This window comes from Chlorocebus sabaeus, chromosome 14, assembly GCF_047675955.1.
Source record: "Chlorocebus sabaeus isolate Y175 chromosome 14, mChlSab1.0.hap1, whole genome shotgun sequence".
Lineage (NCBI taxonomy): Eukaryota > Metazoa > Chordata > Mammalia > Primates > Cercopithecidae > Chlorocebus > Chlorocebus sabaeus.
This window is the reverse complement of record NC_132917.1, coordinates 36,765,358-36,777,928: the sequence shown is the minus strand read 5'-3', so window position 1 is coordinate 36,777,928 and position 12,571 is coordinate 36,765,358. Positions and strand designations below refer to the sequence as shown.

Sequence of the window (12,571 nt, the reverse complement as noted above, 5' to 3'; positions counted from 1 at the left end):
TTGTCTCCATAGTTACCACTATCATCTCTCATTTAGATTATTGCATCTGCTTCCTATTTGCTCATGCTGCTTTCCATTTATGGACCTTATAGAGTATTCTTAGAAGTCAGAGTGAGCCTGTTAAAATATTTAGATCATGACCCTCCTCTACTTCAAACTCTTACTCAGAGTGATATACAAAGTTATCTTACTGAGAGTAACATACAGAGTTCTATAGTGGGGTACAAGAGACTACCTGATCTGGCCCTTTCTATCCTTCTGACTTCATCTCTTACTACTTTCTCTCTCTTACTCCACTCCAGTCAAACTGGCCTTCTTGCTGTCTTCAAGGATGCTAAGAATGCTCCAACCTCAAGGCCTTTATGCTTGTTCCTTTGGCCTGGAATGTTCTTCCCCTCGGTATCTGCCTGGCTCACCCCTTCACTTCTTTTCAGAGAGAGGCCTTTTCTAATTAATCCACATAAAACAGTAAGCACCCATACTATTCATTTGTTTGTTTGGTAAACTCTATCCCTCCCCACTAGAATGTAAACTTTATGAGGGCAGGGACTTGTTGTCTATTTTGTTCACTGTTGCACCCTAGTACATGGCATACATTAAGGACATAATAAATATTGTTTGAATAAATGAATGAATTCTAGGTATTGATTATGGGTAGAGCTGGGTATTTTTTTTCCTGTTGCCTAGGGCTCTTCAGTTTCTTCTGGTTTCATTTGCTGGCCTGTAACTTTATGAACTGCTGACTTTGCTTTTACATGGGTAACCTATCTGGGTTGTAAGACATCAGTTGTCCATACACCCAATATTTTGCATCCTTTGGCTGCTGGTTTATTTCTCAGTAAGTTGGTCTCATAACTTTTTGAATCAGAGTCTTCACTTTTATTGGAGCTAACCTTTTGGCTTTGGAGGAGAATGAAGGAGAATATTTCATGTAGGAAAGAATGGCTCATTTCTTACTGAACTTTTCCTTAACTTGAAAATTCTCACGGTTTATGTTTAATACAATACAGATTTTTAATTATTAGAGTGCCTTAAGCGTTAAGTATTTTTTATTTTGATTAAAAGGTAACAAAATTTTTTTTAATGATATTCTTTTAAAAATGTTTTTGTAACAGACTGATGTAAAGGAAAAACAGAAAAAACTTGTCGAACAATTAACTGGATTAATAAGTAGTTCACCTGGACCACCTACACGAAAATTGTTAGCTAAAAATCTCGCAGCCCTTTATAGCATTGGAGATACTTTTACAGTTTTTCAGACACTTGATAAATGCAATGACATTATCAGAAATAAAGATGACACTGCAGCCTACTTGCCAACAAAATTGTAAGTACTTACTTTAACAGGGGCCCTTGAAGTTTTATTTTTTCTTTCAAGGAAGCTTAGTAGGAGACTATGGACCATAAAAACCCCCAGGTGGGTGGAACCTGTGACATGCTGCTAACAATGAGAGCTCTAAGTGGATCGAGTTGTGATGGGAAGAAAATGAGTTAAATTTTAGGCATGCTGATTCTGGAATACAAATGGGAATATCCAAATGACAGTGTATAATATGTAGTTGGAAATTCTTGTTGGGATTTTAGAGATTTGTTGGGAATGTAGTTTTGGTGAGTAGGCTGAATCCTTTGATATGAGTAAAGTTACCTAGGAGGAGGAGTATATTTGAGAAGAGAAGACAGCTAGGGATACAACTCTAGAACGTCAACATTCAAGGGGCCATGGTCGGTGTAATAGCTTACAGAGGAAATAGATTATTCAAAACCTGGTTTCTAATTTTTAGGTCTACTTTTAGGTAGTTACCTGGTATCACTAGGTAACTACCTAGATACATTGTGATTAGATTTCGTGTTTTGTTTAGGATGGATGTAAACCTCAAAAGTTTTAGAGGAGATTAGACAGTTCTAGTACTTTCTAGTTTATTTCGAAGTTTGAAGCTATGTTCACTGCTACTTAGCAAATACACACATAATTTTATAGTTCTGGTTAAGTAGAATTGATTATACATTCATATGTATTTCCAGTGGATCCATGGGTCCTATTTAGGAAATCTCTAATGTATGCTGGCATGTGACGCCAGTCATTTAAAATTTATTATCAGCCTACAGGGTATCAAAAAGCATGAGATTTGGAGTTGAAGAGGTGAAAGTTGATTCCCTGATTCTACTGTTTATTATGTGTTTGATTGTGAGCTAAATTTAGTTAACCTCTCTTATCTATAAATTGCTCAGATCACACAACTTTTATTTATTTTTATTTGTTGGAGCGGGAGTGACTCGCCTCATGGTAGACCACCTGCCCACTTCCAAGATCCAACTACACATAGCTATTAGATGGTGGGTTCTAGGATTTAGGCACAGGTCTGCCAGACTCCAAAGCATCCGCTCTTAACCACGATGTCCTACTTTTGCCTTTAAGCTAAACCCACAGCTATTCACTTACTATTGACCTAAGTGACAGTGGGGTCATTTCTTGCTCCTGAAGAAATGTGTTGCTATTGGTTTATTCTTCCGAGTGTTCTGTTAATGTAATTTAGATTAAATTTTAGAGGTTTACAAATAGTATAGTAGTATTTGTAAATTAAGAGGCAGACACTGTGACCAATGCAAATGGGTGAGATATATTCCCTGTTTCTGGAGTTTACATTTCCACTGGCAGGACAAGATAGAGACATATAAAATGGTCAAGTTACAACACAATAAATGATATAATTTTGTCAAAATGAGTGATAGACATTAGTGTTATATATAATGAAAGAAGAGAGGGATTGTTGAGGATTGACATAATTTGGAAAGTCTTCATAGAAGCAAAGCTTAGGGGCTGGGCGCAGTGGCTCACGCCTGTAATCCTAACACTTTGGAAGGCCAAGGCAGGCAGATCACCTGAGGTCAGGAGTTCGAGATCAGCCTGGCTAATGTGGTGAAACCCCGTCTCTACTAAATATACAAGATGAGCTGGGAATGATGGCATGCACCTGTAATCCCAGCTACTTGGGAGGCTGAGGTGGGAGAAGGGCTTGAACCCAGGAGGTGGAGGTTGCAATGAGCCGGGACCATGCCACTGCACTCCAGCCTGGGTGACAGAGTGAGACTTTGTCTTCCCCCTCAAAAAAAGAAAAGCTTGGATTTCTTCCCAAATAACGGGTATGATTTATTATGTACATATGTAGATTCTTTTGTATTTTAACAAGAATACAATTTATAGTATTTAACAAGAATACAGTGTAAATATAGTATAGTATTTGTTGCAGTTATGAAGGATAAACAAATTGTTTTCGATAGTTGAAATTAAGGATTATAGCCAACTGTGTCCTAGACAAATGCAGATTGATTTCTGAAAATGAGAAAAGTATAATTGTATCATTAACCTGAACGATGACCAGTGAAATTGTCACTTCTCACAGGGCTGCAGTGGCTTGTGTCGGAGCATTTTATGAAAAAATGGGGAGAATGTTGGGCAGCGCATTTCCAGAAACAGTGAATAATCTATTGAAATCGCTGAAAAGTGCAGAGGTAAGTTTTACAACCAATATTATTTGAATATTTGCTTGTGGCAAGAGTTAGATGTCAGCTAAAATATGTTTGTTTCTTTTTCTGTCACTGTGGTACTCATATTGCTTAACAAGGAGGTAATTTCAAATTATTACTTGTCCCTTCTTTTAATATACATCAGGGGGAAGAGAAAGGATGCTTTTCTTTGACAATGAATAGGTTTACCTGTTATTTTTTATTTAGTCCTGTGATACTTTTGGATTGGCTTTTTTTTTCTTCTTTTTTTGGTACCATAGCTAATGTGTTAATTTTTTGGTTGCTGTAATAAATTACCTTAAACTGGGTGGCTTAAAACAACAATTTATTGTCTCACAGTTCTGGAAGCTGGAGGTCTGTGATAAGTGTCAGCAAGGCCATGTTTCCACTGAAGGATCTAGAGAAGAATGCTTCCTTTCCTTCTTACCTTCTAGTGATTGCTGGAAATATTTGATCTTCCTCGGCTTATAGATCCATCTCTCCCATCTCTGCCTCCTTTGTCACATAGCCTTTTCCCTGTGCCTGTGTGTTTTGTATCTAAATTATTTTCCTGTTCAGTGATACCTGTCATTGGACTAGAATTGGATACCTCTTCTGGGAACTATTTGTCTATTCATTCATTAAAAAAGAATTGATAAAATATTATTTGTCAGGCATTAAGCGTACAAAGATAGTCCTGACCTGAAAGAACTTACAATCTAGTGGAAGAGATCTAAGTGTGAATAAGCATTGTGATACACTGTGATGAGTACACTGTTAGAAATAACAATAAGCACTATGAGAATATGGATATAAGAGTTTGAGTTAGTCACAAGAAGACGAAGGTTTGCCGTATTTCTGACACTTTTTTTAAATGTGTTGGTTGTTTTCTGCTTCCTCTTTTGGATGGTTTATATATTTTTTTCTTAACTATTTTATATTTAATATTTTATATTCTGAAAATATTTTATATTCTGAAAGTTTGGGTCATTGAGATATATTGAAGCTTTTGAGTCTGTCTTCATGTTCTCAGTATATTGTATGTACTTCAGTAAGTCATAGAAACTTTGGAATATATTTATCACCTAATTTTTAAGAAAGGTATTATTTAATGGAACATTCTTACTTTCCAGGATACTTAATTTTATTGTACTTTTCATTATTTATTGTTTATAATTTGGAGGTAAGACCATTAGACCCAAAGAACTTTTGTCTTGGCATGTTCTTGTTTAAATATGGAATTTATTTTACAAAATCTTTTTTTTTTTTTCCTATACACGTCTAGTCTCAAGGGCGAAGTGAAATCTTAATGAGTCTGCAGAAAGTTCTAAGTGGCCTGGGTGGTGCAGCAGCTTCCTCTCATCGTGATATTTATAAGAATGCCAGGTCTCTCTTGACTGATAGGTCAATGGCTGTACGATGTGCAGTGGCCAAGGTTAGTACTTGACCAATTTAGAATACTGCTCCTTATCCTTCTTGCTCTTAAACAGTCAATGATTTTTTTTCTTTTAAAATTTTAAATTGTTTTGTGTTCCAATGGATTAGTTTAATTTTCTAGAATTATATATAATAGTATCACATCATGAGATATACTTTTGTGCATATGTGTATTCTGGCTTCTTTTGCTTAGTATAATTATTTTGAAATTCATTTATGTTGTATATGTATCCATAGTTCATTCCTTTTTATTGCTGAGTAGTAATTCCTTGTATGGATATGTCACATTGGTTTGTTCACTCACCTGTTATAAACATTTGAGTTGCTTCCAGTTTTGATTATTACAAAAAAAGCTTCTGGGAACATCTGTATATAAGTTTTTGCATGAACATATGCTTTCATTTCTTTTCGGCAAATACCTAGGGATGGAATAGCTGGTTCATAGGGCAGATTTAGTTTACCGTTCAGATAACTACAAAACAGTTTTCCAAGGTACTTATGCCATTTTACATCTCTACTAGCAGTGTATGAGAATTTCACTTCCTCCATGTCATCACCATTGTTTGTTACTGACAGTCTTTTTAATTTAAGCCATTCTAATGGATACATATCTCATTGTATCTCATATCTCAATTGGTATCTCATTGTGGCTTTAATTTGCATTTCCCTAATGATGAATGATAAGCATATCTTCAGGTGCTTATTTGCCATCCATATCTTCTTTGAAGAAGGATGTGCTCAATCTTTTGTCCATTGTTTTATAGGGTTGTTTTGTAATTACTGACTTTTGAGAGTGTTTTATAGGTTCTTTACATATTCCTTTATCAGATACATGATTTACAAATATTTTCCCAATCGGTGGCCTGTCTCTTTATTCTCTAAATAGTGCCTTATAAGGAAAAGACATTTTGAATTTCATCCAATGTATCTGTTTTTCTTATATGAATTGTGCTTTTGGTGTTGTATCTAAGGAAACATTTTGTAAACCAGGGTTTGTCCTATGTTTCCTTCTAGAGGTTTTATAGTTTTATACTTGGATATATGGTCCATTTTGAGTTAATTTTTGTATATGGTGCAAGGTTGGAATCAAATTTTTTTGTTTTTTGTTTTCAATATGGATATCCACTTCTTCCAGTGCCATTTCGAAAAGCCTGTCTTTTCTTCACTAAACTCCCTTTGCTCCCTTTGTTGAAAATCAGTTGTGTGTGTATGTATAGGTATAATTTTGGACTCTATTCTGTTTTATTGATCCATTTGTCTGTCTTGATGCCAACAACACTTTTCTTCATGACTGTACCTTTATAATAAGTCTTGAAATCAGGTGCTGTTAGTCCTCCAACTTTGTTCTTTTTCAAAATTGTTTTGCCTAGTCTAGGTTTGTAAGTGTCTACAAAAAGACCATGCTGGGATTTTGATTCAGGTTGCATTGAATTTGGAGAGAATTGCTATCCTAACAATATTAAGTCTTCCACCCTATGAAAGTACGTGATATATCTCTCCATTTATTTTGGTCTTTAATTTCTCTTAGCAACATCTTGTAATGTTAAATGTACAGATCTTGACAGAATACAAATAAGACTGGGAAAATATGAATAAAATCATGAATTATATCAATGTCAACATCTAGGCTGGTGTGGTGGCTCACACCTGTAATCCCAGCACTTTGGGAGGCCAAGACGGAAGGATCACCTGAGGTCAGGAGTTTGAGACCAGCCTGGCCAACATGGCAAAACCCCATCTCTACTAAAAATACAGAAATTAGCCAGGCATGGTGGCATGGGCCTGTCAAATCATTTTTCAGCATCTATTGAGATAAAGATTTGATTTTTCTTTTTTAGTTTGCTAATGTGTTGAATAACATTGATTAGTTTTAGAATTTTAACCAATATTGCATTCTTAAGATAAAAACCTCACTTGGTCATGATATATTATCCTTATATATTATTTTATTAGTGTTGCTAGAAGTTTGTTTAGAAATGTGTATCTGTGTTCATATGGGATATGGATATGTAGTTTCTTTTTCATGTAGTGTCTTTGTTAGGTTTCAGCGTCAGGGTGATATTGGCATTATAGGATTAGTTGGAAAGTTCCCTTCAATATTCTGGAAGAGTTTGTATAGAATTGGTATTATTTCTTACCTGAACATTTTGTTGAATTCACTGGTGTCGCCATCTCCTAGAGTTTTTTTTGAGGGAAAGATTTTGAGTTACAGAATCAAATTTTAACATAGATATTGGGCTATTCAGGTTATCTGTTTCTTCTTGAGAAAATTGTCTATTTCCTCTAAGTTGTCAACTTTATTGGCATAAAGTTGTTCACATATTCTCTTTAACTTTTTAAAACATGTTGAATCTGTAGTGATTTGACCTCTCTCATTTCTAATTTTGGTAATTTGTATTTTTACTGTTTTGTTTTTCCTCATCAGCCTGACTAGAGATTTATCAAATTTATTACTCTTCTTAAAGAAGCAGCTTTGGTTTCATTTCTATTATTTTTCAGTTTCCTAGTCATTAATTTCCTTTATTATTTCCTTTTTCAGCTTACTTTGTGTTGAATTTGCTCTCTTTCATCTCGTTTTTTAAGGGTGAAGCTGAGGTTATTGATTTGAGACCGTTCTTCTTTTCTAATGTGGTAGTTTAGTGTTACATGTTTCTTCCTAACTGGAAACTCTCTCAAAGCAGTAGGCTGGGACAATTGTAGGGTTCATCTTGTTTTTTCCTCATCTCTTAAGGATACCTTAAGATGCTTCATTGCCTGAGGTCCAGTGTCTTGAAAACTTGTTTCATTTATTTTGTCGAGTGTTTTGGTTATCTCAAGAGAGGCGGTGAGTCTGGTTCTTGCTCTTCCATCTCTGGAAGCAGATGTTGTAGGATGTTATTTACTTTTTTGTTTTTAATTCCAGTGTCTACTAGAACTACAGAATGAAGCTGTATTTATGTGGACTGCTGAACTAGAAAATATAGCCACTCTCTGCTTTAAGGCTTTGGAAAACTCAAATTATGGGGTACGAGTGGCAGTGTCTAAACTTTTAGGAACAGTCATGGCCACAGCATTAATGCCAAAACAGGCAACAGGTATTGTGTTTGCTCTTGATTTAGACCATAACAGACCTAATTAGTTATTACATATAGACAGGTCACTGTAATGGATTTAAATTTTTAAGTATCTTTGTCTACTTTTTCATAAAATGAAAGAACCTGGCTGGGCGCGGTGGCTCACACCTGTAATCCCAGCACTTTTGGGAGGCCAAGACGGTTGGATCACGAGGTCAGGAGTTCAAGACTAGCCTGGCCAAGATGCTGAAACCCCGTCTCTACTAAAAATACAAAAATTGGCCGGGCGCAGTGGCTCACGCCTGTAATCCAGCACTTTGGGAGGCCGAGTCAGGTGGATCACAAGGTCAGGAGATCGAGACCATCCTGGCTAACTCGTGAAACCCCGTCTCTACTAAAAATACAAAAAATTAGCTGGGCGTGGTGGTGGGCGCCTATAGTCACAGCTACTTGGGAGACTGAGGCAGGAAAATGGCATGAACCCGGGAAGCGGAGCTTGCAGTGAGCCGAGATCATGCCACTGCACTCCAGCCTGGGCAACAGAGCGAGACTCCGTCTCAAAAAAAAAAAAAAAATTAGCCGGGCATGGTGGTATGCACCTGTAATCCCAGCTACTCAGGAGGCTGAGGCAGGAGAATCGCATGAACCTGGGCAGCAGAGGTTGCAGTGAGCCGAGATCGCGCCACTGCACTCCAGCCTGGGTGACAGAGCAAGACTCCATCTCAAAAAATAAAAAAAAAAAACAACCCAAATGGCATTTTCCTTGATATAGTCACATTTTTTGTGATGATGATGTATAGGATATCTAGAAATTATGCTGGACATACAAGCATATAAGATTTATGAAATGATTTTGGGTAATGTGTAAAGTACTGGAATCTGGCCCTTTATTTGCTATTTATTTTCAGTCTCTGATGAGTAGATCCCCGTTTGTACCACAGTATTAATTTTTAATTTTTCCTGATTATCATTATAAAGAGAATCAGAGGCAGCATTGAGTTTTCAAATTACTCTTGCTTTGCTTCACAGTTCCATAGAGATAGCTCAGGGGTGCCTGTGAGCAGATGCTGAGTGAACCTTGCCCCGGTCTTGTCCTCACCTCTACCCCACCTCTGTATCATAGAAACAGAACCAGATGTTTTAGGTTCAAGTCCTGTCTCTTGTATTTATTAACTGTGAAACCCTATTTCACTTCTTTGAGCTTTGATTTCTTCATCTTTAATGATAATTATTTCAGTAGATTATGATGATGATGTAATGTTTTAAAATGCTGACTATGTGCCGGGCACTGAATTACGTGTATTACAAAATTTATTCCTCCTAAAAGCCCTGTGAATTATATGTACTGTTGTTATTACTGTTTTATAGATGAGGAAATAGAGACTTAGAGAGATTCTGTAACTAATTTTCTAAAACCTGTTCTGTGTCGGAAATGAAATTCATGTCCCAGGCAGCCAAATACCAAAGCTTGCATTCTTAGCCATGAGCTTTATACCTCCTCTACAGAATTTTTGTGAGGATTGTATTTGCTACTGTATATGGAAGGACTTCATAAAATATGAAACTCTATAGCAGGGATGCTGATTCAGTTGCATTCCCAGTAACATTTTAATCTATTGGTAACTGCTGTATAGAAAGCACTGTGATGAGAAAAGTTTTTTGTGTCCACCTCAGGTGGGAATGAGAACTGAGATCAGTTAGTATCTGCTGTGGGTACGCTTTGTCCTTATTGTGTTACACACAGTATTGTCATTACTATTAGACTGTTTTGCATAGATTTATTGAATTGCTTTTATTTCTAGCTCTTTCCATTTTTCTGAGCATTTTTTGCTTTGGAATTGAATTCAGGTTTACAAGGACATTGAAAGTTTTAAGAAAAAAATTATAAGGATACTAAACCATTTCCCCATTGTAGTAACATATCCTTAAAAATAATTACTTGAATTATTAAGCTAGAGTGCCGCAGAAATATATTTGCTCATACTTTTTTTTTCTTCCTGAAAGTAATGCGTCAGAATGTGAAGCGAGCAACATTTGATGAAGTCTTAGAACTCATGGCCACAGGATTTCTGCGTGGAGGGTCAGGTTTCTTAAAGAGCGGTGGAGAAATGTTAAAAGTTGGAGGGTCCGTTAATCGTGAAGTGAGAGTTGGAGTTACGCAGGTTTGTAACATTTATGTGTAAAATAATTTTGGCTGGGCGTGGTGGCTCATGCCTGTAATCCCAGCACTTTGGGAGGCTAAGGTGGACAATAGCCTGAGGTCAGGAGTTTGAGACCAGCCTGACTAACATGATGAAACCCTGTCTCTACTAAAAATACCAAAAAATTAGCCAGGCGTGGTGGTGCACACCTGTAGTCCCAGCTTCTCGGGAGGCTGAGGTAGGAGGATCACTTCAACCAGGGAGGTGGAGGTTGCAGTGAGCCGAGATCATGCCACTGCACTCTAGCCTGGGTGACAGAAGGAGACTCCGTCTCAAAAAAAAAAAAAAAGATTTTGTTCATATCACTTATGAAACTTCATGGAAGACTGTTATGAAGTAACAGCTTACGGAGAAATTTTTAATATTGTCTGGTTTCTTTCGAAATGTTTCTTTTTTTTTTTTTTTTTTTTTGAGACGGAGTCTCGCTCTGTCGCCCAGGCTGGAGTGCAGTGGCGCGATCTCAGCTCACTGCAAGCTCCGCCTCCCGGGTTCACGCCATTCTCCTGCCTCAGCCTCCTGAGCAGCTGGGACTACAGGCGCCCGCCACCTCGCCCGGCTAGTTTTTTTGTATTTTTTAGTAGAGACGGGGTTTCACCGGGTTAGCAAGGATGGTTTCGATCTCCTGACCTCGTGATCCGCCCGTCTCGGCCTCCCAAAGTGCTGGGATTACAGGCTTGAGCCACCGCGCCCGGCCCGAAATGTTTCTTTTTTTTTTTTTATTTATTTTTTTATTTTTTTTATTTTATTTATTTTTTTATTTTTTTTTGAGACGGAGTCTCGCTCTGTGCCCCAGGCTGGAGTGCAGTGGCGCGATCTCGGCTCACTGCAAGCTCTGCCTCCCGGGTTTACGCCATTCTCCTGCCTCAGCCTCCCGGGTAGCTGGGACTACAGGCGCCCGCCACCACGCCCGGCTAATTTTCTTGTATTTTTAGTAGAGACGGGGTTTCACTGTGTTAGCCAGGATGGTCTCGATCTCCTGACCTCGTGATCCGCCCACCTCGGCCTCCCAAAGTGCTGGGATTACAGGCTTGAGCCACCGCGCCCGGCCCGAAATGTTTCTTTTACCAAATGAATGAGTTACATTCAAATTCCAAATTACATGCTTATATGGAAATTCAGTAGATATTTAATGATACATAAATAAACCTATGTCTACTATATTTGTGTAAAATATCTTTAAATAAAGTTCTTATGTTTTGCTTAACAGAAAATCAGATATAAAATAGCTCAGTTTTCATTGAAACTGTATTCAGGTAGCTTGAGCATTTAGATTTTAATATTCTCCAACAACCCTGTATCTAAAAATATTGGTTAATGCTTTGATTAGATTTTCTGTCAGTGTTTAGTCACCAATGTAATTATAAGATTATATCTGACTTGGAATTATAATTTCAAATAGCAACACCAGATACGAGGTTATGGTTAATGATCTAATAATACTTAACACCTAATAAGATGAAATGGTGATCATAGTCAAAATCATGATTTCAGTCAAAATCGTGACTGTACCTTGATCCCGGAACCAGTATAAAATATTAGTAAACAATGTTTTAACTTACAGAGAAAGTCGTAAGTAAGATTTTATAGCTCTTTAGGATGTTAAAGTTTTCTTGTTTCTGTAACCTGTTACCTTCCCGATCACTGGGGTAAATTCAGCTTCCCTTCCCTCTCACTGCTGTCCCTTTGTGTTCTTCATGAAGTTGTTATCTTAAGAACTGTTTTTTAATCAAAGATACTTCACTAATAATTCCTATTCCGGAAGTAGTAAAAAGATCTCAAGTTTAAATTTTCTCTGTTTTAGTCTCAAATATAATTTATTCTGCGTGCTGTTATCATTTATTTTTGTAGTTACTTTATCTTTGATTTCTGTTCAGTGATGTAAGTATATCTGAAGTTGTCCCTTCCTCTATTTACAGGCATACGTTGTTTTTGTGACAACATTGGGTGGTCAGTGGTTGGAGCGCAGCTTTGCCACGTTCCTGTCCCATGTACTTGATCTGGTTTCCCATCCTCGGGCAACACAAACACATGTGGAGGCTGTGTATTCAAGACGATGTGTTTCCTTTATCCTAAGAGCTACTGTGGGCAGTTTGCTAGGTGAAAAAGCCCAGATTGCAGCTGCCAAAGAAATCTGCCAAGCTATTGGAAAACAAATGAAAGCCGTAGGTAAGAATTGGTATCATTGTGTGTGTTGATTACCTTAGTCATTTAGTTCTTTATTATTCTTCTTAATAAATATCGATAGGACTGATTAGTTTATCTTTCTATGTGTTTTCATACTTATTGACTACTCTTATTTGATATTAAAATCACATAATTACAGTGAAATAGAGTTTTTAAAGATTTGGGTGGCATTTTGGTAAGATTGTGTTTTCT

The 12,571-nt window shown here is 37.1% G+C and overlaps 1 protein-coding gene across 3 annotated transcripts in view; it reads left to right on the top strand.

The window, feature by feature from the left end:
• HEATR5B (HEAT repeat containing 5B) overlaps positions 1 to 12,571 on the top strand; it is a 106,606-nt gene that overhangs the window by 3,479 nt on the left and 90,556 nt on the right. For all 3 annotated transcript variants that reach the window (XM_007970947.3, XM_007970946.3, XM_073022921.1), the window contains exons 3-8: positions 1,116 to 1,327; positions 3,402 to 3,510; positions 4,790 to 4,939; positions 7,844 to 8,015; positions 9,999 to 10,156; positions 12,112 to 12,361. In XM_007970947.3, the coding sequence (XP_007969138.2) occupies positions 1,116 to 1,327; positions 3,402 to 3,510; positions 4,790 to 4,939; positions 7,844 to 8,015; positions 9,999 to 10,156; positions 12,112 to 12,361 (1,051 nt within the window). The remainder of the gene's footprint in view (positions 1 to 1,115; positions 1,328 to 3,401; positions 3,511 to 4,789; positions 4,940 to 7,843; positions 8,016 to 9,998; positions 10,157 to 12,111; positions 12,362 to 12,571) is intronic.